The 23,688-nt window shown below is 38.7% G+C and overlaps 1 protein-coding gene across 5 annotated transcripts in view; it reads right to left on the reverse strand.

Annotated features, from left to right (window-relative positions):
* Positions 1–22,392, reverse strand: part of NEDD4 (NEDD4 E3 ubiquitin protein ligase) — a 47,061-nt gene extending 24,669 nt beyond the window's left edge. The window contains exons 1-5 of one of the 5 annotated variants that reach the window (XM_057372096.1): positions 22,316–22,392; positions 12,993–13,066; positions 11,443–11,521; positions 10,885–10,923; positions 10,372–10,425 (exon numbers count right to left, since the gene is read on the reverse strand). In XM_057372096.1, the coding sequence (XP_057228079.1) occupies positions 10,372–10,425; positions 10,885–10,923; positions 11,443–11,521; positions 12,993–13,066; positions 22,316–22,360 (291 nt within the window). In that variant the 5' untranslated portion in view covers positions 22,361–22,392. Of the gene's footprint in view, positions 1–4,013; positions 5,666–10,371; positions 10,426–10,884; positions 10,924–11,442; positions 11,522–12,992; positions 13,067–21,865; positions 21,939–22,315 lie in introns of those variants that run through there. The other 4 variants (XM_057372097.1, XM_057372099.1, XM_057372098.1 and 1 more) reach the window with 4 other exon arrangements.
* Positions 22,393–23,688: the final 1,296 nt, after the last annotated feature.

The raw sequence follows: 23,688 nt of genomic DNA on the forward strand, positions 1-23,688 counted from the left end.
CCATCTTTTTCTCCTCCTGAAGAAGGATTGCTAAATAAAAGCTAAAGCATGAAGAAAGSTAGAGGAGAAGGTGTAACAAAACTTGCATTTAAGCAAGATGAAAAATAGAAGAAATTAGTACCAACTATTAAAGCACTACAGGTCATTGCYATTTAAAGGACAGAAGCAGGAAATCACCTGCAACTGCTTATAAACTGTTCATTATTGTGATTAACAGTTTCCATTGTCTTCCCTTTAATGTACTGATGTATACTTCAACTTCCAAAATTTGTCTGAGATACAACACATATACTCATGTGATTTAAGTAGTCATCCCTGTGACTCCTGAGAAAGACACCACCTTCCTTTCAAACCTAACTCTCCCTGACTGAACTGACAGACCATGACACAGCAATGCACCAGACATGGTCCTGTAACGTGATCCTTCAAGATACACAATACTGAACAACATGCAAGTTACTAGATTATGAGGTTACCATAGCACAGGAGCATAAAGTGATGCCAATTTGTGCTTTGCCTTGTATTGGCTCCGTAGTCTGCTGCTTTTGCTGTCCCKTTTCCACCTCTCTTTCTCACACAGATTTGGGACACTGACTCACATGCAGCCCCTTTGCTCCATATGCAAAACTGGAGCTAAGCCACAGCTGTCCTTCCCTTCTCTTGGCACTTCTCCCTGGCTGGATCACTATTTTCTGAGGGGGAGTTTTCCTGTGACAGAAGCTCAATGCCTGAGGACAATGCAAGAGACAAGACAAGCTCAGACTATTCAGCACTAACTTGGTTGCAGCGTTTATCAAGGGAAACACAATCTTCCAAACACAGGTTCTGGTCCCCTCAGCATATTCAGACAAACCARGAAGTTATTCAAGAGAGAAATCCTCACACACAGCCCCCTCAAATTACTGTTTTACTAAATTTAAWTTTAGTACAGCAAGATTCAAATAGCATCTCCTTTTATGAAGGCAAAGTTCCACAGTTTGGTGAAAAAAGCCCAGGAGTTCCAACTAAAAGGTTTCCTTATATGAATCTGACAGTAGAAAAACATTTTGGTGATTTTATACCATCTCTGAAGTTGGCTTTTTTTGCTTCAAAACATGCAATTTCAATAGAGACAAAACTCAAGCAAAATTACTTGTAAACAAAAGAACTATAACACAATTTATTCCTTTATTTTATAAGAAATTATTTTAAAGGTATAAAGCTACTGAAACATTTACAAGTACATTTACAATACTCACATTATCCAGCAGAGAGTGATACTAATGGGGAAGGAATAGCTAATGTCAACACAGATGTCAACATGATATTATAAGTGTGGAAGAGATTAACAGAGCTTTTATTTATATAGAAGTTTGTTTGTGTTCTACAAGAAYTGGAACTGTGTTCATGTTTCTGCCTTCCTCTGTACCTCTTGGGAGTCTACATATGTATGATAACAAGTAACCTGTTCCCTCACTCTCTCCTACCCTCTCAATCCACACTTATGATGTCAAAACGCTTTAGTTGCAGATTTATTCTTACCCTAAGCAGAGACAGATGCACTAAAAAAAAAAAGAACAATGAAACAAAACCAACAAAAAATAATTAAACCAGAAATAAACAGTTAAGGACAGCCTTCAGTGCTCTAACCATGGACCACCTCTTCCTCCTGCTTCACATAAATGAAATTCCAATATCTACAACAGAATCTGTTCAGTAAGTTTCCAGTAAAGACCAGCCGCCTTTAAAGGCTGGCCACCAGCATTACCTATTTTGCAATTTAATCAAAAACAATCCAAAGCCAGTTGTCACAGAAATAGTGTTATGTTTGGTGGTTTTTTTTTTTAAGTCAGCCTTTAACAAGCTGTAGATCATGGAAAGCAGAAAAYGTGATCCAAGGTGGCTGAAGGCTGGTAGCAAGGCACATAAGGAAAGAATGCATAGACCTTTCACTGCTTCAGCCTCTGGAGTCTCTGACCACAGCACTGATTTGATTTCATGACTGCTCTGCACAGATAGCTGACATTACTAAATGCTACTCCAGTATCAGCTTGTTAAATTTGAACCCAGACTCAGCATATCAATATACTAGGCCAGACCAACTGGAGTCAAGAGAAATATTTTGGGAGTTGTTTATTTTTAAATGAGTCACAATACACCATGATAATTAACTGGACTATGTAATTAAATGATTGCCACAGAATCTGTTATATTGGTCACAAAGACTAATAACAAGTACAATGGTACTTATCTATTTTATTGCAGTGAATTGCTGAACTKCTGTAAAGTCAGCTATTGTTTTTGYTTGATTTGGTGGGYGAAGCTTTTACATTTTTTGATAACCTATTTTATAGATTATTTACATATTTACCAGTTTTGCATAAAAACTGAAAAGAGCCATCTGAGGACTGAAAGGCTCCCATACTTGGTATTTGTGTCAATCCTTTGTAAATATTGCTCCTGGAAACTGAAACAAASCATTACCAGGCCAGTGTCCTAGGAAGTTTTTTAGTGAACAGTCTAATCCTGAACTTGGATTAAAATATAGAATATCTTTCATACCAGCTGCCACTAAACACAAAGGCCAGCAGTGCAAGTTGATGAGAAATGTACTTAAAGTGCATGAGTCAACATTTTTTTCACAATATACTTTCAAAATATCTATATCCAGACTACTTAAAACTATTCAATCTGTTTGTGCTTATTGTGGATTTTACCCCTCACTTTACAGTGTGATTTTGGGAAGAAGACTCACCAAAAATATATACATATATATATGTAGTGATTACCTGTGATCCACTGTGAGTTTTTATAAAGAAATTTAAGCATAAGTCACAGTTTCCCAAGGAGGAAAGAGCTTTTTTTCTTTGTACTCTAACCAAAAAGCTCTGAAGATACCAAAAAGTGTAGAATAATCAGGCACAGCTCTAAGTGCAACAAAAGACTGAAAATTTCAGGCTAATACCTCCAAAGTAACTGTCTTATTAGTTCAGAAAGGGATTGTCTTAATTATAAGATCTTTGGCAAAAGATCTTAAACAAGCTTAAACAAGCATGTTAGTCATATGGTAGTAGTGTCAAATCATAGAGAATGCCACTACTACTACTTCTTAAAATTAATTTAGTAATCATCAATTGTTGCACATTCATCAGCATTCATAATTAAAAAATATTCAGATGATAATATATGCAGATAATTTACAACCTTTCAATGCTATTTTAAAAAGTCTTAAAATCCACCTTTCATGTGACCTATACTTTACTAACTGCCTTAAGAGTTAATATGGGTAAACACTTCTGCAGTTTAGCTGGACATGAATGTCATTACAAAAAATTATATCTTTAATATAAGCCTTCTAGACCCAAGTACTTTAATTTGAACAGCAATGTTGTTGGGAGAGGTATTAAGTTACACTGCACCGCTCAGGCTGTAATAGTAGTTGGAAAGAAGAAAAAAAAGAGAGAGAGGAAACTCTGAAAATTCCTGTGGTTCAGGGTGTATACAGAAACAAATGGTATTTAAAGTTTCTCTGCTCAAAAATTACTTATCTTTAATTCCACATACAGAAAACTGTTCTGTAAAATAGAGGCTATCTTAAATAAACCAAAAAGACCACTCATTTTTTCCCATTTTATATGAAAACAACTTCAGTAATTATAATTAATTTACCAAAAAGTTAGGTATTTAAAACTACTAAAAATTTAATCTGAAATTTAAATGACTCCCACATAACTAGACAAGAAAACTAGATAAGAAAATCCCTCTGAGTTCATGTAAACAGCAAACTGTTGTTTAAAATATATTAAATACAGGTATCTCACTTTATGCTACTGTATGTACCATATTCTAAGAAATGAAAATAAAACCCAAATGGTACAGATAATAAAAAAATTAACTTCCTAATGGTGAAGATTTGACACCATTGGGAAACTCTGAAATCACTGCATTTAAGTCTTGGTTGTAAACCTACTATTTTCCAGCTAAATTTCAACTGTAAAATAYCATCACATTTTTCTATAAACCACAACACTTACCTTATGGGGCCTCCATAAAGTGCTAGACATTTCCCTTCTACAGGTTCCATATCTTTTCTTAACACCAGTTGTTTTTGCTTCATTCCCAGCTTTGAACTGTATGTGCAACTGAGACATCCTTGCACTATGACACTTGTATTTAAGGCTGGATAAGCAGCAAGAAACTTTTTGACGTGATCCTTCCAAGGAAACACTTCTTTGCAAAACATGGTGAGTTTTGCTCATCTGTGCATTTGGTCTTTCTAGTTCATTTATATTAATCTGATATTCTGAATCTGTGTTTGAGGGCAGACATGCAGATACACTGCGTTCCAGTTTTAAATGAGGGTATTTTGCACCAGAGTTCAGATTTAACTCTGGACTGCAAGAGCCATTAACCATTTCACTGCTTGATGCAAATGTTCTTTGACTGAGATGAACTGAAACACACGAGAAGCCTTCAGGTACTTCTTCACAAGTTGCCCGCTGAGGACCATTCAGAATTTGACTTTTGTCCTGTAATGATGAATTCAAATAAAGCGGTCKGATGTCTCTGACTTCACCAGAAGAGCAAACTGCTTTAGACAGTCTAAGTCCATTGACTGCTGTTGAAAGGAATCCCTTGGAAATGGTTTGATCTTCTTTTTGTGCCAGCTCACTAGGAGAAATAATTAGTTTATGAGATGTTTGATAGGTGCCTCTATGTGGTAGGTGCCCTGAGCTTACTGGAGAAGCTGGAGGAGTACTGGACGGACTCCTAGGAAAAATCACCAATGATGAACAACGTCGCAATGGAATTTTAGTTTTCTTCCTCACTGACCAAGCATCTTGGTCAAAAGTAGTATCACTTCTATGAAGTGTTTCCTGAGATGAGTTGCTCCTGGAGGGATTGTATTTGTTAGCTGTGCTCCTACATGAAGAGTCGCCATGTGCAACACTACTGCAAGAAGTATTGTCACTTGTCCAAAGAGTGCCACTGCCACTGTCACTGATGACACTGTTACTATATGAACCTCCATCACTTGTGGTACTTGCACATGATCCATAGTCACTGCCAGCACTGCTGAACGAGCCACTGTCACTTGCTGCAATGCTGCTGAGGCTGCCTTTGCCCAGAGCAGCATTGCTCAGAAAGCTRTCATTAGATCGATAATCAGCCACAGTTCCAGCACCACAACTCCCTTCGCTACCAATACCAATGAATGAAGTGTCTTCACCAGCAGTTACAGCATCACCAAACCGAGAACATCCACTCGGTTTTCTAGACTGCAAGGAAATGTGCAGTGAACTGCTCTTTTTTATTTGCAATGAAGAAACAGTTGCATTTTTCTCTTGATTAATTACTTGTTGCACTACAGGTGCATAAGCAGCTTGTCTAGGAGTTCGTTTCACTTGTGTAACACTAGGTGCAGAGTTCTGCAATTTTTTAAAGTACATACAATTATTACTATCCAAAACATCTTCAGAGGTTTCTGATAATGGATCTGTGTTGCTTCTTTGGGTAGCAAAATGCAATCTTAACCGTCGTGCCATTTGTTCTCGTTTCCACGCATGTTAGCAAATGAAACCCACAAAGATCATTCAGCAGAAAGGCTACAGGCAGCTGCACAGAACCCAGAGCTGGTACGTCACAACAGAAAAAGCCCATAAAAGTAGCAGTCTTTGTCCTAACTTCTACAAGATACTACCATTTAAAAAAAAAAAAAAAGTACCTCTTGAAATAAGTCAGCCACTCCTTGAACTGTAGTTTCTGGACCATCGTTGATTGCTTGCAGTCAGAAAGCCTTCATTTAAAAAGCACTTATGTTCCAAGGACCTGAGCTGCGACACTCTGACAGACACTACTGACCTTGTTTCAATTATACTTTCTGTAATTTGCATAAATGAATRCAATAATAGGCTTCCAGGACTTGCAAGTTTCAAACAGCAACGCCTGCTGCGGCTGCACGAGCTGAGTCAATGTGTCCGTACTTTCCTCAGCAGCGTATGACTACTAATATTTTTACCCATAGGTTTAGAATTACAGGAAGTTGGTAGGAATGAAGTCCCATATAATTGAGTATCAAGTCTAGGATTGAATTTCCAAATAGTAACCATGCTAGCAAACTGCTGAGGTCTGAATTATTCATAAACTAGTGAAATGAGCCTCCTCTCCCTTAAGAAAATGTTTTTCTGCACTATTTAGATAAAACTTAAAAGAAATTTGGCATTATCTTGCAATCCACACACTGCTAAGCAATCACACTTTCTAAAGATATGCACATAGTAGAACCCTCTCCTGTTTATTAATTCATAATTTTAAATGAGGTGCAACTGAATAGGAGCCAAAAGAAGTTTGATTGGTTAACAATTTGGCATTTATTTTTATTTCTAGTTTGACCTTTTCTAACTACAGCTGCTAAAGGTAGAAAGAAACAAAATTATTCTTACAAATTAAACTACCTCATCTTGTTTGCTTGAAGCCCACAGTAAGGAGACATTCGTTAGAGTTCAATTTGATTTGCAGATATATGAYGAGCTATACAAACATTGTGCATACTTAGTTCAGTGTTCTAAAGACAAACAGAATTACCAAACACAATTACAGAAGAAAGCCATTCTGTATAATTATACACAAACAGCCTCATACATTCATAACTAATTAGTATTTTTTTAATTTTTCATTTTAAAATAAAATTAACAGCATGTCAGTAAGTTAATATACTATCAATTCTTCCAAGAGTAACGGGATTGAGAATTCTTACAAAATGTTTCACTGGTTTATATAATCTGAAGACGTTCTTTGCTGGCACCTAGTGGAACTTTTGATAAAAGACAACCTTGAATCTTACTGTTAATTGGGATTTTTTGTTGTGGGTTTTCTTTTAAAAAACACCAACATTTGGCTATGAATGTACTTTTGAATACATAAGCCATATATGATGCAGTACTGAATGCTACTGCACTAACATGAAATTACTTAGTGCTGCTGAAAGAGTACAAACAGAAGAGAACACTAGGCCATTTATACTTTTATAGGTCATACTACTAGGAGTTTTTTCTGCTTCATATTTATTTAACCTTTACTGTATTTTAAGCTAGAAGGCAGTAAAATTAACATTTATAACTCCAACCCAAAAAGGAGCCAAGAATCAAATTCACAGTACCTTGTTTGCAAGCAACAAATTTGTTTTCTTAATTATACTCCAGGGCTTACTTAACCTCCATTACCTGAATTCCATTATWAGAATGCAGCAATAAATGAATACTGGCTTATTCATAAAAAGCCAACAAATACAACACTTCATTTATTTCATTATGCTTAACCAACAGGACTTCTTCTAAAATTATATGTTGGTGGGGCACTGGGATGGGGAGAGAAGAGGAAAGGAAAATACCATAAAGATTCTTTTGGTCAGTTTCAAAAAGTTACATTTGAACTTCAAGCAATATAGTAAAAAAACAAAAAAACAAAACAAAAAAAAAAACATAAAACCAAACAAACCAAACACTGAACAAAAACAGCAACAGACAATCTTTAGATATGTGAATGAAGAGTAAAAATGCATTTCTTAAGGTTTCTTCTCCCCCCAAGAACAGATGTATTAGTGCCATGGTTTGCACTGTGTTACTATGACACAAAGTGCAGCCATTGGAGGTGCTGGTTTCTTTCAGTAAAAGCATTACTTTCTCCCATAGTGGATGATCTGAAATGTTTCTTTTTTCAGTTTTACTAAAAAAATCCTGAGAAAATGATAAACTAACATAATTTGGTAACTCAAGGTTAAGACTCCAGCAAAATTTCTCAACATGTCACTCTTCCTTAGTTATACCTGTATGGTATTGCCAGTCAACTACAGCTTCCTTAGGCAACATACAATGGCTTTTAAAATGCTAAATTTGATGTTGCTGAATTAAAGTTAACATAAACTAAAAATTAACTTTTTAAAAAAATACCTTTTTTTCCATTCAAAGCTTAATATCATTGATTTCTTCAGTATCAGTAACAGATTTAGGCAGTTTGTTTGCAATATACTTAAATTGTGACAAAGTATTGTAAAACAGAAAGATAACAAAAAGTGTGGTCCCTTCACTGATTCATCTGCTAAGTGATCTCAATGTTCTTCTTGACACATTTTTCTAGGGTGTTTTTAAAGACAACCACAATTAAAGATTCCACAAACTGTACAAGCCCATGATTCTATTAAGGTTTTGCAAGTCAGAAGAGATAATTAGACTTAGCACTCCTTTACCAAATCCAAGACAAGTGATCTTTGAAAAGTTTTAAAGCTATTATGGGACGATTTCAAAACTCTGACTATTGGTGATATATTGGTGATATCACCAGCACAGCAAGACCTGGAATTTAAGCTAAACTCTGAGGAAAAGTTTTGAGGCTGGTATTCGAGAATAAAACATTTCTTAAAAACAAGCAGGTATTTCTGGCTTCTATTTATCCCTAAAAGTTAAAGGGAATAAAAGCATTTGGGAAAAAAATTTTGTAAAGAGGAAATTAACCGCCGGGAGGACAGTCTCACAAATAAAAGAATGTTTCCGTTTTATCGGCCTGCTCACATTTAGATTTTAAACACTCATCCAACAGGTAAATGCAAGAACACTAAAAATAACAGTAAAATACTAAAAATAACAGGAGATGACACACCTTTTGATGATAACTGCTTAGAAAGGCACCTATGATTTTTGTGAGGATGAATTAACAGAAGTGGAGGAGCTTGTCAATGCTCAACAACAATCATAGCTAAGACAACAATTTGTCTTACTTAAAACAACTCAAGACATCTGGGATGAAAACACTTTCTGAGAGCAAGCTAAAGGGAGATAGACAGATGGCCTGCTCCATTCACCAAGTGAGATGGAAACAAAAATATGGGGGTTTTATTGTGGAACTATACAGTGACTGATGAGGTCATGACACTTTGATCTCTAAATATAATCATATATGGGAAACAAAGCACCATTTTCTAGTTGATACCAATAAAAAGTTCAACTGGTTCCTCTCCCATAAGCAAACAGATGAAACAATTTGTACATTCTGGATTACAGGAAGAATGTGAAGGAACTCTCTTGGTGGAAACCACAAAGAAAACACTGGCCTTCTCTCAAAAAATCAAAAATCCTACTTTCTCATCATGCCCCGTGGCTTCCAGGTGGTGGCAGCAATGCTCTAACCAGACGAGCAATGGACAGAGTACTTTGACCTCATGAGGGATGTGCTGTAGCCCTTAACATTATGCCCAGATGAAAATCTGAGCACCCTGAAAAATCACATTTAACCACCCATGTAGGCCACAAGTGCTGGTGATGCCCTTTAACACTGCTTTTAAATAAATCAAAGACACACCATATTTGAAATACTTGGGACAGGTAATACCACCAGTTAAKTAGTAAAGGGTCTGGGGACTATAACCATATACCCTATAACCAAGAAACAAGCCTCCTCTTTCTTAAATCTCATTATTCTAGGCAGCTTGTACTTATATTTACATATGTTTTCACTCTTCCCAACTTTAGGAGAGCAGTACCTCAATAAAAAATACAATGAATTAATGAACATATGCCGAAAGCTTTAGGAAAAAATAATGTTTTTCATTGCCAACACACTATTCAAGTACAAAGCACAAAGAGATCCTTTATTCAGAATAAAACTGTGTTTGGAGTGCAAGAGCACTCAATCCCTCCTATTAGTTTCAAACTCCTGCAGAAGGAAAAGGTATATATGTGTATATTCCAATGACAAAAAATGTCAGTGAAATGGATGCAGGCGTCGTGACTGTACTGCTACAAGCTTACTCACTCACAATGACACACACAAACAGAAATATAGGTAATTAGATATCTTGAAACAAAGTGAGAACTTGGGTCAGAGGAGGAATTTTAATGTCACTGAGGTAACAAAAGCACAAGCTACAGCTGTCTCACCAATGACCTGCCATTCAGAGTGACACCTATCTACAAGATCACAATCCACTGTACACTTAAAAAATGCATACACACTTTCTTTCATGCTATTTCTCATGCACTGAAGAAGCTTCTCACACCACATATCAATACTGCTTTGTTTGTAGGGAAAAATAAACATCCAATGCAGAGCTTTCAATATCACCAAAGAATTTGGCCCTACCATGTGAACAGCACTATAAAGAATGCTGCTTTCATGAGTTAAAGCACAATAGAAGTTTATAGTAATAATGTAACTGCTTTAGAGCTTAAGAGTGTGGTAATGTCATGAAAATAATAGAATCAGGTCTGCCTTTAGCCTCAGATTTCATTACAGAAATTAAGGTTGTTTGGTATGGGTTTTTTGTCCACGCTGAACCCTGACAGACCTGCTTTCATTAATGTCTTTAATATATTACAATATTAACATAGAAAGACGTACCAAACGGTTTTCATCAAATACTTCAAAAAGGAGTCTGTGTTTCTGAGGATTAACCTATGAAAAAGAAGTAGTGATAATTAACATATATACTGAATTCCAGCACTTGTTTTCAGAAAAATCTCTATGTTTGTACAAGAGGAAAGAAATACCTAAGGTCTCTATCAAACAGCAATCTCTATCTTGCTGCCATTCTACTATGCAATGCATTTCTATAAGAACCAATAAGCCATAATTTGTACTATCCCAAACCTTCTAAATCCATGTACATGCTTTTAAACATGCACAGAATAAAGAGGGCAGCATCAAGACTGAAAATGTAACATTTTTATTTGTGCCAGAGTTAGCAAATGTACTTCTAAGGAAAGCAGTTTGTGTGAGCCTTTTAGAACATTAATTGTAGAGTTATTTCCAAATTAGGGAAGAGTTCTGAAGTAGAAGGAGCAGTGAGTAGTTTTTCCCAATGTGTCAGCATAATATCCAACAGGTAATAAGGCTATAAACAAAATCACTTACTCTAAATAAGAGTTCTTCGTTCCATTTTGGGTTTAAGGACTATGTGTGGAGGATGAAAAGAAAAAAAAAAGAAGAAAGCATTAGTTATACTGACAATTCTGTACTAGTGTATATAGTTTTTGAGGTACTACATGTTTTATACCATGCAACAATCCACTTAAGAAAAAAGCATAAAAACTTTAACCTTGATATTGCTGGTAAAAGTAAAAAAAAAGTCTTGTACTGTTCTTATATTGTTGAAGACCTCAGAAAAAAATAAATCCAGTATTTCCATTAACAATGTAGATTTCAATCAGTACTTAACTTATATTCCTTAGTTTTTCCTCTACCTTTCAATGAAATTATTGAAGAGAAAACAGCACAATAATTCCACAAACAGAGAAGCTGAACAGACCATGGAACACTCCTTCCCACATGTTTATTGACTCAAAAGACATAAGAATTTTCATATTTCCTACATTTTTAACTTTTCCTCTGGAGTCTGATTTTAAAAAACCTCAACACAACACCACAAACCCCAAACAAATCCACCACATCCACAAAGATAAGATGACTAACCTTTCTAATAGTTTTAGTCTGAATACTGGTAAGGACTCCATTCACTGGATCATACAAAGTCACTTTCACATATGGGTCACTGGGAAGGAAAAAAAAAATTATGCTGCTCTATGTCCTTTTTGATCACCATTATTAGCAGTCAAGTTTTAAAAGGCTTAAATTAATAGCAGCTACATAACTAGGGGTACAATTACTTTACAAATACCATAGACATTTGTAATTACAATAATTTCCTACACAATTTTAGAGATAAAACTAACATAAACAGTGTTAAGTGATTATTACCATAATAGCTATGCCATTCTGTGTATCAGTACAATATGATTCTCTGTCCTCTTTCACAGTTATTTCGGAAGAACAGATTTAATAAATCCTCTCACATTTCAACAAGACATGCATGAAAAAAATCAGTTGTGACAGAAAAACTTTGAAATATCTTGTTTTTAACACTTTTAACCTGGAATTTGAAGTACTTCCTTGAACATGCAATAATTTTACTAAATGTTCTATAATTTTGACAGAGTTTGAGTATAACCTGAAATTTTCTGATAATTAAGATGTACTAATATTGTTGTTTAAAATGTTCTACTGCCTTTTCCTGTGGTACTAAAACCTAACTTACTATATGAATATCTACTTTTCATAAACAATCAAAGCATTCAATTGCTCAGGGTAGGAACAAAAGGTGACCAAGACTGTCTGCCACAGAGCAAAAGAAAACACAGTTTTCACATATCTAAGTTACGATAAGAAAAGCTGATCTATTTTTGCTTGAAGTAAAAAAAACCTGTACATGAATAAAAAATTTAAGGAAGACTGTCTGGCTTTAGGGAAAATACGAATTTCGCAAGAGAAATTTTTCTATTGCTAAACTGATGTCACACACAGCAATTTTGCTAGTGCTAAAGTAATAACATTCCTGCACATATGCCAAAACAGCTGACAGCAGAACTTGTACTAAACCCATTAATACTTTTCTAGACCCTCTGTACAAGAGCCAGAAGCAAAAGTGGCTTTAGCACAAAATGCATTCTGTCACTTGCCAACTCTACAAGATGCTAAAAGCATCTCAGTTACCAACTCTCAAGTCTGATCTCTCCTTTGCTAAATGTTAAGCCACTGTTCCTCTGCATATAATTTCAGCCCAAACAGTCTTATAGCTACCAGTGTTTTGTACTATGTTCATTCCAAGTCGTTCAAGCACAGATGAGAATTCTGACCATAACTAAATTCTAGTTATTTTAGCTGCAGCCCACCTGAACTAAAATACAGACAYGGATCTATCCTCCATGGCAGAGCTATTTTAGCATGCAGAGAATAAAACATTCCTATACTTTGTTCTTCAATACATAAGATCTGTCCAGGTGTCTCTTGGACAAGAAAACAGATATCTTCCTGTTTATGTAGTCTTCATAATTTTATAAAGTTACAAATTGAAAAACTTCAGATTTTTTTTTTTTTTTTGCAAGAGGTAGAGAAGAATTTACCAAGAACTAACAGCTGTAGAAAGAAAACAAGCAGCTGTCCCTTAATTRACAACATAGTCTTACCTGGCTCCTAAGATATCCTTCTTGGCCAGGCCAATTCCAGCTATAACCTTCACTCTGACAATTCGTGTGTTCTCCTTAAAAACAAAGTAAAATATTCAAGATGTATTCAAGATTTCTCAGGTTTATTTCCAATTAATAAAGCTAAAACAAATTATTGGCATCGTTTTGACTTTCCACTGGAAACTATAGACTAAATGATGCAGTTACTTTGTCTGACAGAAACCGTTCTATCAGTAACACTCAGCCAAATGTGCAAGGACCCCACAAGTTTTCACCTAATGGTATCCTGGCATTCATCAGAGGGAAACACACTGACAATGTTCATTTCCTGGGCAGAATGAAAGCAGTATCAAATTTATCAAAGTAGATTAATAAAGCAGTAAAAAACTCTGAAAAGAAATGCAAGAATACAGAACTGTTGCATCTATTTTTAGTTAACAGCACAGAGAGGTCACGCTCAAAATATCAGCATTTCTGATATGACCTGCCAGCAGGGTATGATATTTTGAAGAAATGAAAAAGTATTTTAATTACATATTATACAAAATAGCTTACAGGAGTGACATAAGTAATTGCACTTCTCCTTTTAATTAATACAGCTGCAAAGTCTTATATGGCTCATGTGATAAGGTACTGATTTCAAGAGGGAGAAAAAAAACATCCCAACAGCTGTGACCATATCAGAGGAGGAAGACAAACAAGCATCGTTTCTCTGGAAAGCAAAAAGCCTTGCAGATGAAGGGCTATTTGTACGCAATGGTGAGCCAGAGACACTTGAGGGAAAGCTGATCCAATCCAGGTTGTTAAGGAGTTAAACAGATACAAGAGCAATGGGTGAAGCAGTAGATGTTGTCCCTGGGGCCTTCCTGAATTCCACATGCTACTGAAAGTGCTTTCTAAAGGAGATTCCTAGGAAGCACTAAGAATGCATTATCATTGGTCTCCTATATAACCACARGGCTAGACTCCCGAACCAATCCCAACTGGAATGGTTTTTAAAGCCAATGGGGAGAAGTGMTTGCTAATCCTGAGGCAGGAACTGCTGGCTAACAATGTAAAMCTGAGAACAGACCATCAGATAAAAATAAAATCATAAAAAAGTAAGCAGGTTTCTCCCACCCTCTACAGTTAGAGSTGATTGCCCCGGAACTGAAATAAACATCTACAATACCCACTTACTGACAAAACAATCAATTGTCCAAGCTAATTCCAGTCAAATCATAAGTCTATCTTTTGCCTTCACCTCAAAGAAAATTGCCTCCTACTACAAACTCTAAGAATTCAGAAAAGGCAGACCTAACAAACAATCCCTCCCAGCACTGACCACTAGTAAGTGGCCTAAGCTTTCAAAATTTTTAGTCATGATCAGGCTTTTAAGGTACATAACATTATCATGTGTTTTATTACAACAACAGAACTAACCAGATTTAAGAAAACATAAGTAAAAATATGTTGGCATCAATTTAAGGGCTATTTGTTAATACTTCTATATTTTCACAAATACCATAACACTGTTTTAGTCTTAACATTCTAAAACAATGCCCAAATTATCTTCTGTCAGTTACTTGGCTTCAGTGACATTCAACATCAGCAAGTTTCTGCAATGATTCAAGGAGATGCAGAGTCCCATGTGTGCATTTCTCTCCCTGAGYACCTCTGCACTGYACCCAGAGCACCYTGACCCCCTCCCACCAGGAGGATGRTCCTCAGTCACAGCCCACGGGACCCAACTGACAGAAATCAGTTTGACAAACAACCCCACCTTTTTCCTTCTCAGAAACAAGGTCCAAGACACAGCCCAAAAGGACAAACAGGATTTCTTGTATCTGCATTTAGTTGCTTAGACCACAAGATTTGTTCCATTATTCAAGCATGAGAAAAGACAATTAGATGCTTTCGGGCACAGGCATCCCAGAGTCAGGCTTWATACTGCATCAATGTAGTCCACACRAGGGAGACCCCAGATATAGGATCCAGGCTCCTGAGATGTGAAAGGTGGCTTAATCACATGCTTTGTTTACTTATATCATAATAGAGATATGAAAGCTATTTTTCAGAAAGACAAATTGCTTTGCACATAGCCTCAGGAAACTACAAGCCACAAATTCAACGCTGGCACGCTGAAAGTTGATTTAAACATGCCTTGCTGAAAGAAAKGTTATTATTTATTTGGGGTCAGTGCCAAACTAGGACAGCTACAGCATTTTAGTTAGTCCAGCAGAACAACTAAGCAAACTGCCATCCACGTATAAACAGCCACRTAGAAATAGCTTTACAGATTAACAAAAACAGTTTAAAAAAAACCTGCTCTCATCGCTAAAAGCCACCACAGACCTTCTTCGTTATTTTAAACTGACAGTGACACTGAAGGTYCCACCTCTTCCTTTTCCAAGCTATGGAGACTAGAAACTTCAGGAAAAAAACCCATGCTAACACACAAGGACAATACATAATCACAACAGATGAGGTTCCCCATTCTCTGGTCACACAAATGTGCAAAGAACATCAGGGGAAATTCAGACAGATCAGTCCAAACACAATCAGAAGGGCCTGACACTGGAAGGACCCATTATGCCATGACCCCACGCATCCTGAAGAGGCAGAGCCTGCTAACAGGATACTGGGCTGTGCTGTGACCATATGACCTTTCCTCCCCACTCCCTGGTGACAGGCAGAACTGCTGWGGAACTGCTGCCATAGCTCAAAAAGCTGCCACAAACACACTGAGCCCAGAAAGCAATGAACAGCCAAAGAGCTCCAGGACTATCTGAAGCTCATTTCATGCAGACAAAATTTAGGCCATGCAAGCTCTGCATGGAGAGAAAGCATCAGATACTTGATTCTGGCACCCACAGGGAATAGATTCAAAATCAAGATTTTATGGTTTGAAAGGCAATTTTCAACCTTGTCCTCTTCATTCACCTTGCTCAGGATATCTATATTTGCCTCCTTCATAGCCACCTACCAGAAATGGTCAATCAGTAATTCCTGTGGATCCACAGGCAGCTGCAACATGAGTGTTTTTGTTGTCCAAAAAATGCAGATTGCAGCCTGTACCTCTTTTACTGTTCCATATTGACAACGGACACTCTGAAGCTTGCCTTGCTACTCTTTTACACCACTGCCATGCTTTCAGTGGTTCTGATGGCAGAGGAAAGGACAGGCGCTCAGCCAGTAAACAGGAACACACCAGCTATGCCCAGCAGCACTGCAGCTTATCTAGACACTGCTCTCTCAGCCCAATCTCCTCTAGAGCCTCATCCTGGATATAAATGTCCACGCACAGCTTCTGCAGTCCTGACATTACCWTGAAAGGGTCAATCTGAATTTATTCTGTCTGTACAGCTGAAGAAACTGAGCATTCCCTGCCGCTTTGTACACACGGGGAGTCTTACAGGTTTAGGGCCCTCGCAGCCAGCTGCTCTGTAACACAGACATGCACACAACAGCCCATCAAAGGCAGCAGCTCTGGGCACAGACTTGTACWGGGATTGTTTGTACAGATGGAACAAGGACGTTTGGCTTCTTTTGACAACTTCTGACTGCCAGCTATTCCAGAGGCTGAAGGCACAAAACAAWTAAAAAAAATACAATAATGTTACAAATGAACTGTTAAGCTACTCCCTGAGAATATAAGTAACCCAATATGAACCACGTAAAAACCGTGCATGGAAAAAGAGGAAATATTGTTAACACTACTCAATGTGCCAGGGAGTGGCTTCACACAATGTTTGTATCAGTTAGTATGCTCCCAACAAATTCAAGCTTTAATTGTTTTTAGGGGTTACCTTGTACTTTAAAGCTATGGGGTGGGGGAATAAGGCTACAACATATTACAGAAACTGAACTATCCAAAACTTCTTGGTCTGATTAAGTGAGACCAAACATCCTTTTCAGAGCTGTGTCAGCAAGATAGYTACCTTATTATCARCTTCCAGGTTTTATCATTGCTCTAYTGTTGATCATATTAGWATATTCTAAAGTACATGTTMAAGATGCTGGTCAAAATAGCTGRGACTATTATTTCATGATCTCTAATAATTACTGTTTAGTAACAGATACTGTGTAACAAGGGATGAAATAGGTTTCTGAGCCAATATGCTGACAATCAGGARCTTAAAGCTTTAAAGGCATGTTTTCCAGCTTGTGATTCTTGGAACTGATCATAAAACAGAAACCCTTTTTATGTATGCCTTAAAACAGTGTTAAAATGTGTTCTCAGAGCAGCAAAGCAACTGTCAAACTAATAAAATGGCATTTGGAGGAGACAGTTTCATTTCCATAAAAGTCACTATGAAACTACCTATGTATATGAATATATATTGAGATCTTCTTGAACTGTTCATTTTGGGCAAGAAAGCAGCACTTGGAAAGAAATTTCAACCTTACAAGGAGTTCAAAATTTGCTCACAACTTTGAGAATGGTAAGTAAGTCTTGCAGCTTACAATCGTTTGCAGTCAATAATTACAAAGGGCAGGTATTAACACACTGTCCACTGTCACCCCCATCCCTTCCAAATTAACATGGCAGGAAAACAGCACTAAAGACAACTGCGAGAATGAGTCCTGTCTTTGTGATAGAAGTCCAAGACAGAGCAGAAGACGTAGATGAAAAAGCACAAGAATGAAGAAAGGATGAGAAAAAAAGCAAGAATCAAGATGACATGTTGATGTCATGTCAAGAAATGAACATGTTGATGACTACAGCCAAAACCAGGACGGTTAATTTAATATAAAACATAAAATGGTAGTATCTGATGGACKACCAGACAGCTTTTTTTGAGGAAGCCAATATAAAAATGACTGAGTAGTCTAACAGAGATCACCTSATAGTAAACAATTCCTCTAGGCAATAACATCCTGTTATTCTTTTGTTCCAGTTAGATAGGTCAAGAAAACTACCACCAAAGCCAAGAAAAGAGCACCAAAGCTTATTACAATAATAAAACAGTACAACAGCATCACCTTTAAAGATTCTGGCAATATCAGGAACTACACATTAAAGTTTTCTTAAGATTCATATAATGAATGCATGATATGAATATAGTCCTTATTTGAAAGAGCATTTCCCTCAGAATGGGGAGCCTTAGCTAGAGAAAAGTACTTCCTGCAATAATCAGTCCTTGCAAATGAGGCAGCCATACATGTAAGGTGATGTCTAAATGACTSTAAGTCTTTTTTATCATTATCACTTCATTTCACCAGAAGATGGAAAATGGGAAGGAGACAYTGCCATCTTGACAATTGCTTCACAACCCAGAGGACACTTTCCCCTCTACTGTGACCAATAGAGCTGAACCATTTTCCTTTGATTAAATTCTCTCAAAACAAGCAAACTTTTAGATTCACGATTCCTATTATAAAACTACATTAATTCATCTTGTAAACAATGGAAGTCATTAACTTACTCCTGCCAGTTAGAGACCAGTCTTACTAACTCACTAGATGAACTTAATTGTACCATATGAGCATTTTTTGCTCATAARTACAAAAGTCTCATCCATCAAGAAATATTGGCTGTTACTACAGCTTGCATTTAACACCTGCATTTGCTACAAATTAAGGAAAATACTCAAGAAAACAAAAGTCCACTAATGGAGTTACCAATCTGTCAACAGAATTTAAAAAACCCAAAACACTCAACCAACCACCAAACAATTTTTCAGTATGTGCAACCCACAAATCCATAACAGTCCCATTCAGTGTTTATTAGTTCAGCGTAAAAGAAAGGTACGTGGGTGTTATCCTTTGCTTCTTTTTTCCCCTGGGACAGGAGCYRCCATCKTTTCCTCCRCAMCACGTGGCCGAACTGTTGKGGGGGGACAGGGCAGGGTGTGTTTCTGAGTTTTAAATAKCTAACAGTTATTTTTATCTGTGTCCTGCAGGCAGTGTATTTTGTTAATAAACTACTTTATTTTTTCTCTTCACTTTTGCCTGAGCATCTATTTCATATTGGTGGGAAAAAAATTATCAATTTTTTTTCACTTCATAGGAAACATTTACTCTGTAACATTTTCTCTGAAAGCATTGTCTCAAACCCATACAGACATGTATAAAGGCAAGCATCTATATGCTATCACTATAAAGTGTCACCTTATTCAATGTCATTCCAAAGCCCTAGAGTGCAAGCAGGTATTATAGTAGAAAACAGAAACAGATACCAGACAACCCTCTAGCAAATATATTTTTAACATAGCAAATCACTGAAAAAAATGTAATTCCTTCTGTAATCAGAGAAGTAACACTGCATTAGCTAAGATATCAACAATTCTTCCTTCAGTCTTTGAAAGAGTATTCCACAATTACTTTTAGAAAACATTGTATTTAATACTGCAGTCAATTGTCACAAGAACACAGTAAGTGGGAGTGAATATCTGATCAGAAAATGCTTGATCAAAGTTTTTAATCTACAGAAATCCAAGTCTTAACAACTTGAAAATGTTCTACTGAGAAAGCCCTTCTTCCAAAACACTGCTATGACAAAGAAAGGTGGCAGCAGCAGTTGTGTCAGTTTGCTGCTGTCGGTCTGAACTAACATTCAGATGAAGATGAACCAACATTCAAATGAAGATGTATCCTACCAAGACAAGAAGGCGGTACACAGGCAGGGCTCCCACACTACAGGTGTAGGCGGTACACACTACAGGCCACGCCAAAGTCTACAGCGGCAAATGCTCCCAACCAATGGCTCTAAGGAGCCTGAGCCAAAGAGCACGGTGAGAGGAGTCTGACACACTGGGAAGAGGGAAGTTTATGGCATTCCTTTCCCCTTTAAAAAAAGTTACTAGGAGGATAAAAAGCAACATGTTCTTATTTCCATACCATTCGAGAGCTACTTTTCTACTGCTAAGACCCTGCTCTGAATACAGAASTATTGTTTTCTCCCCACTGACCTTACTAGTGCTCATTATTTCCAATACTCAACTAAGCCATAAGTCTTGTGGGTGACAGCATACTTTTAGAATACTTTTACAGAAACAAAACTGAACCAGTGAAATTAACAACTGCATCTGCTAGATTCAGGCACCGAAACTGAGATACCTACATACAGCATATACAAGTATCACTATATACACAACAAACTCAATTATGGTTTCCTTCTTATCCCAGCTTCTTTTTGTGTCAGCAACATCATATTAGCAATCCTTTATTAAGTTCAAGTGATTAATACATCATTAACCAGGAAATCAGTCAAAAATGCCTAACTTGAGTTGTGATGGTGGAAGCCACACTCTAATACTGCATTCAATTGTTTCAATAATTACACCAAAGTTTTCTCACCTGCCTCTCTTATTAACAGTTTATTTATAACTATTGTATTTACCATAGTATCATATCCAAAAGCTGCAACAAGAGGTTTTGCAGATAACATTGGTTTTTTTTATCAGACAATTCTGATTTATACCCCAAGCAAATCCATCTTGCACAACAGGCCCCAGAGCAGCCCTGGGGAATCAGCAGTGTGCAGACAAACTATGACAAGACTGCAAAACAATGTGGAGGGACAACAGAGAAGTCCTTGAGGACACTTTCAATATGACCTGGGTTCCTGACCATGTTTTTCTTGTGCTTCTGTGTATCCAATTTTCTAGACTTAAACTCGGGGAAGACAGAAAAAGACCATACAAGAAGGGAGAAGTCTATTTTCCTTGCCAGTATCCTAGGCAAAAGCAGCTGTCAGAGCAGTCTTCCTGTAACCCTAAGATAATTTTGTCATTTCTGCATGCAAAATCTCACGTGAAAACTKCGAAGAAAACTGAGCAAGTTCTTCACATGTACGAATCAGTACATACTCACTGAATATTAAAGTCTCTGAGCATAAACCAACTGCATTTTTCACATACGTCTCGTCAAAAAGTTTGGCTAAGCTTCTGAATTACAGAAAAGTTGGATCTAATGGATTTTTTACATGCTTTCTCCCTCTGCCCCCAGCAGTTCCAAAGGAACATATTTATGCTTAAAAAGATTGGAGAAATATCAGAATTGTTCAACTTAAAGCACATTACAAAGTATTTTCCCCATAGCAAGGGAGGCTATGAAGCAGTTAAACTAAACAAAGCTTRATAAAGTTTAAAAAGAGCCTAAGGCATGGAATCTTGTAGTCCAACTACATAGCCTCCAAAAGTTACTAGCAACTGAAAACAGGATCTTGCAATAGGAAGTGTTATGCAACCCTTGCAGTATGCAGTGCTAATTTTCTACTAGAAATCCTATGTAATTCACATACTTAGATGAAGAAAAACAATAAGCTTTTTAGTTAGATCTCCAGAAGTAAAGCACAACTTGAGAGAGAGAGTCATGCTAACAGACAAGGAATAGTATTTTAACAAACTATTAAACAAACTGAATTCCTATTATGGATGCAACAAGTATGCATTGACAGGGATCATCATTGCCTGAACACAAAAAAAAAGGTGATCAAAGACAATCTTGATAAAATATCCTGTTGGCTCAAAGACAACACTATTGACATTTCACACAGGTCACCAAACAGCTTTCAGAGAAATACTGTAGATGTCTTCCTGCATCTACAATTAATTCCCGACTTTCCTTCTTCTTGGTAAAGTTAACTATTCCATAATATTCTGTCCCATGCACAAGCCTCCGTTACAACGAAAAAGCCACTCCACCTGTCTACCACTTACACACAATAACAGGTACATCAGTGACAGSCACCTTCCAAAGATCCACGTGCTCAGGACTACGACCTCAGGACAGAGGCCACTGCAGGAGTCACTTTCAGTCACCCACGGGTTTATCGCAMAAAACACTGAAACGCAGACAGGATTTCACACTCCCGCTAATGGCAACGCTGGGATGAGACCCATCGCTAAGGCACCGCACTACCTTTTGTACCGCTCTAATCCACGCACCGTTTCTGTCACACTGCCTGTGACAAAGCCTGGAACAAAGCCGCGATTCTCCGGTCCCGGGGGGGAGGTTGTGGGGGGAGGTTGGGGGGGGCGGGGGAAAAGAAATCCCGCTTCACTCCGTCACGAGGAAGTTGCGAGCGCACGCGGATCCCTCCGTCCATAGAGGAAGCTCCAGAGCTTCCAACAGGAGACGACAGGAATACGGGCGCTAGACAGTACGATAGGCACCACCTTACGCCGGGCCGGGGCGGAGGGAAGCCGGTACCGGAGCGCCGGTCCCGCCGGGACCCCCCTCATCACCTCACCCCGCTCCCCCGCCCCGCGCCACACCGCAGCGGGTCCGCAGGGAACACCCGCCCTAAGGGGGTTCAGCCCCGCGAAGAAGCCGCAGCCCAGGCTCCGCGGAGAGGGCAGCGGAAGGCGCGGGGGGCGGTCCGGGGCCTCGCTCACCTCCTCGCCCGGCAGCCCGAGCACCTCCGCAGAAGACGCCGCCATAGTCGCACGGCGCGCGCCCCCCGCCGCCGTGTTTACCGCCGCCCCGCCCCGGGCCCCGCCCCTCGCCRGCCCCAAGCTCCGCCCCGCTCCTAKCACCTTCCTCTGATTGGTGARWYGGGTTTCGGCYCCGCCCACCAGGTTGYCAGCSGCGCAWTCCGATTGGCTYSCACCCCGTGCCCCGCCTGGAGACACGCGCCGCGCGGGCAGCCTGAGGGGGCGCGCGGCCGCCGCCCCTCAGCCCCACCGCCCCTCAGGGCGCCGCAGCGTGCTCCGCCCTGCTTTCCTCGGGCAGCCCTACCCASGGCCTCGGCGGGATAACGCCGCCTTTCTAAATTTTTCCAGTGGTTTTATATTGTCGAGGTGTTTCTTAATCACCTCCAGGGACGGTGACTCTACCATCTCCCTGCGCAGCCCGTTCTAATATCTGATCACCCTTCTTCCCGTAAAGAAATTCTTCCGAATGTCCAACCTAGACCTCCTCTTCCGTAGTTTAAGATTGTTTYTGCACCTCTGAGAACCAGGCCCAAGCTATGGAGCTCTTGCCTAACCCCTCGTACTCAGAGAACCTGGATTTGCAAAAATTTAGGGAAAACCGAGACGAAAAAGGACTTTGCCTGCCAGGATGAGGCAGTGCTGCCTTCCAGGGTGCTATGAGGAGGAAGGAAGTCTCAGCTGTGTGAGGAGCTGACCTGACAAAACACCCAAGCAGGAAGAATGCCAGAGGACAGAAAAAAATAAACTGTAAAAGCCATGTCTGAAATCAAAACAACGACGACGTCATGACCTTTCTCTAGAAAAAAACTTGCTTGCCCCTCACACCCCATGCAAGTCTGTGAATCAATCCCTYAGGAATCCCTTCCAGCTCACCCCCTTTCCAGCAGGCAGAGGACAAGAGCAAGAGCTGAGCTAAAAGAGCTGTAAATAGAATGGTTTAGTCTGAGCTTTGTAGCCATAAGCCTTTCTRCAAGCATAAGCCAAACTCCTCCGGGCACTGCACAGTCTGGGAGGGCAAAGAACACACCTCCCTCTTTGGGTGACCATGCTGAAAATCACGGATCACTAACAACAAACAAATGTAGCAGCACCTGTACTGGCAAGGAACCAGGGTCTTTCATCACSTTTTCACTCACCCAGCTTGGCCCCTCACTCCATGGGTGACCTACTTCTGCCACCATCTTCTGATGAGAAACTCTTTGCTTTCCGAAACAAACACAGACCCAGGCTCAGCTCTTTGGACTGTGCCCCAAGCAAATCACAGAATACCCAGGTAACACCTCCTCAGAAGGGCTCAGGCAAACTGRGCCCATTATCACACACTCATGTTCTCC

Source organism: Malurus melanocephalus, unplaced genomic scaffold, assembly GCF_030028575.1.
Source record: "Malurus melanocephalus ecotype Western Australia unplaced genomic scaffold, MMel_1.1 scaffold_163, whole genome shotgun sequence".
Taxonomy (NCBI): Eukaryota; Metazoa; Chordata; class Aves; order Passeriformes; family Maluridae; genus Malurus; species Malurus melanocephalus.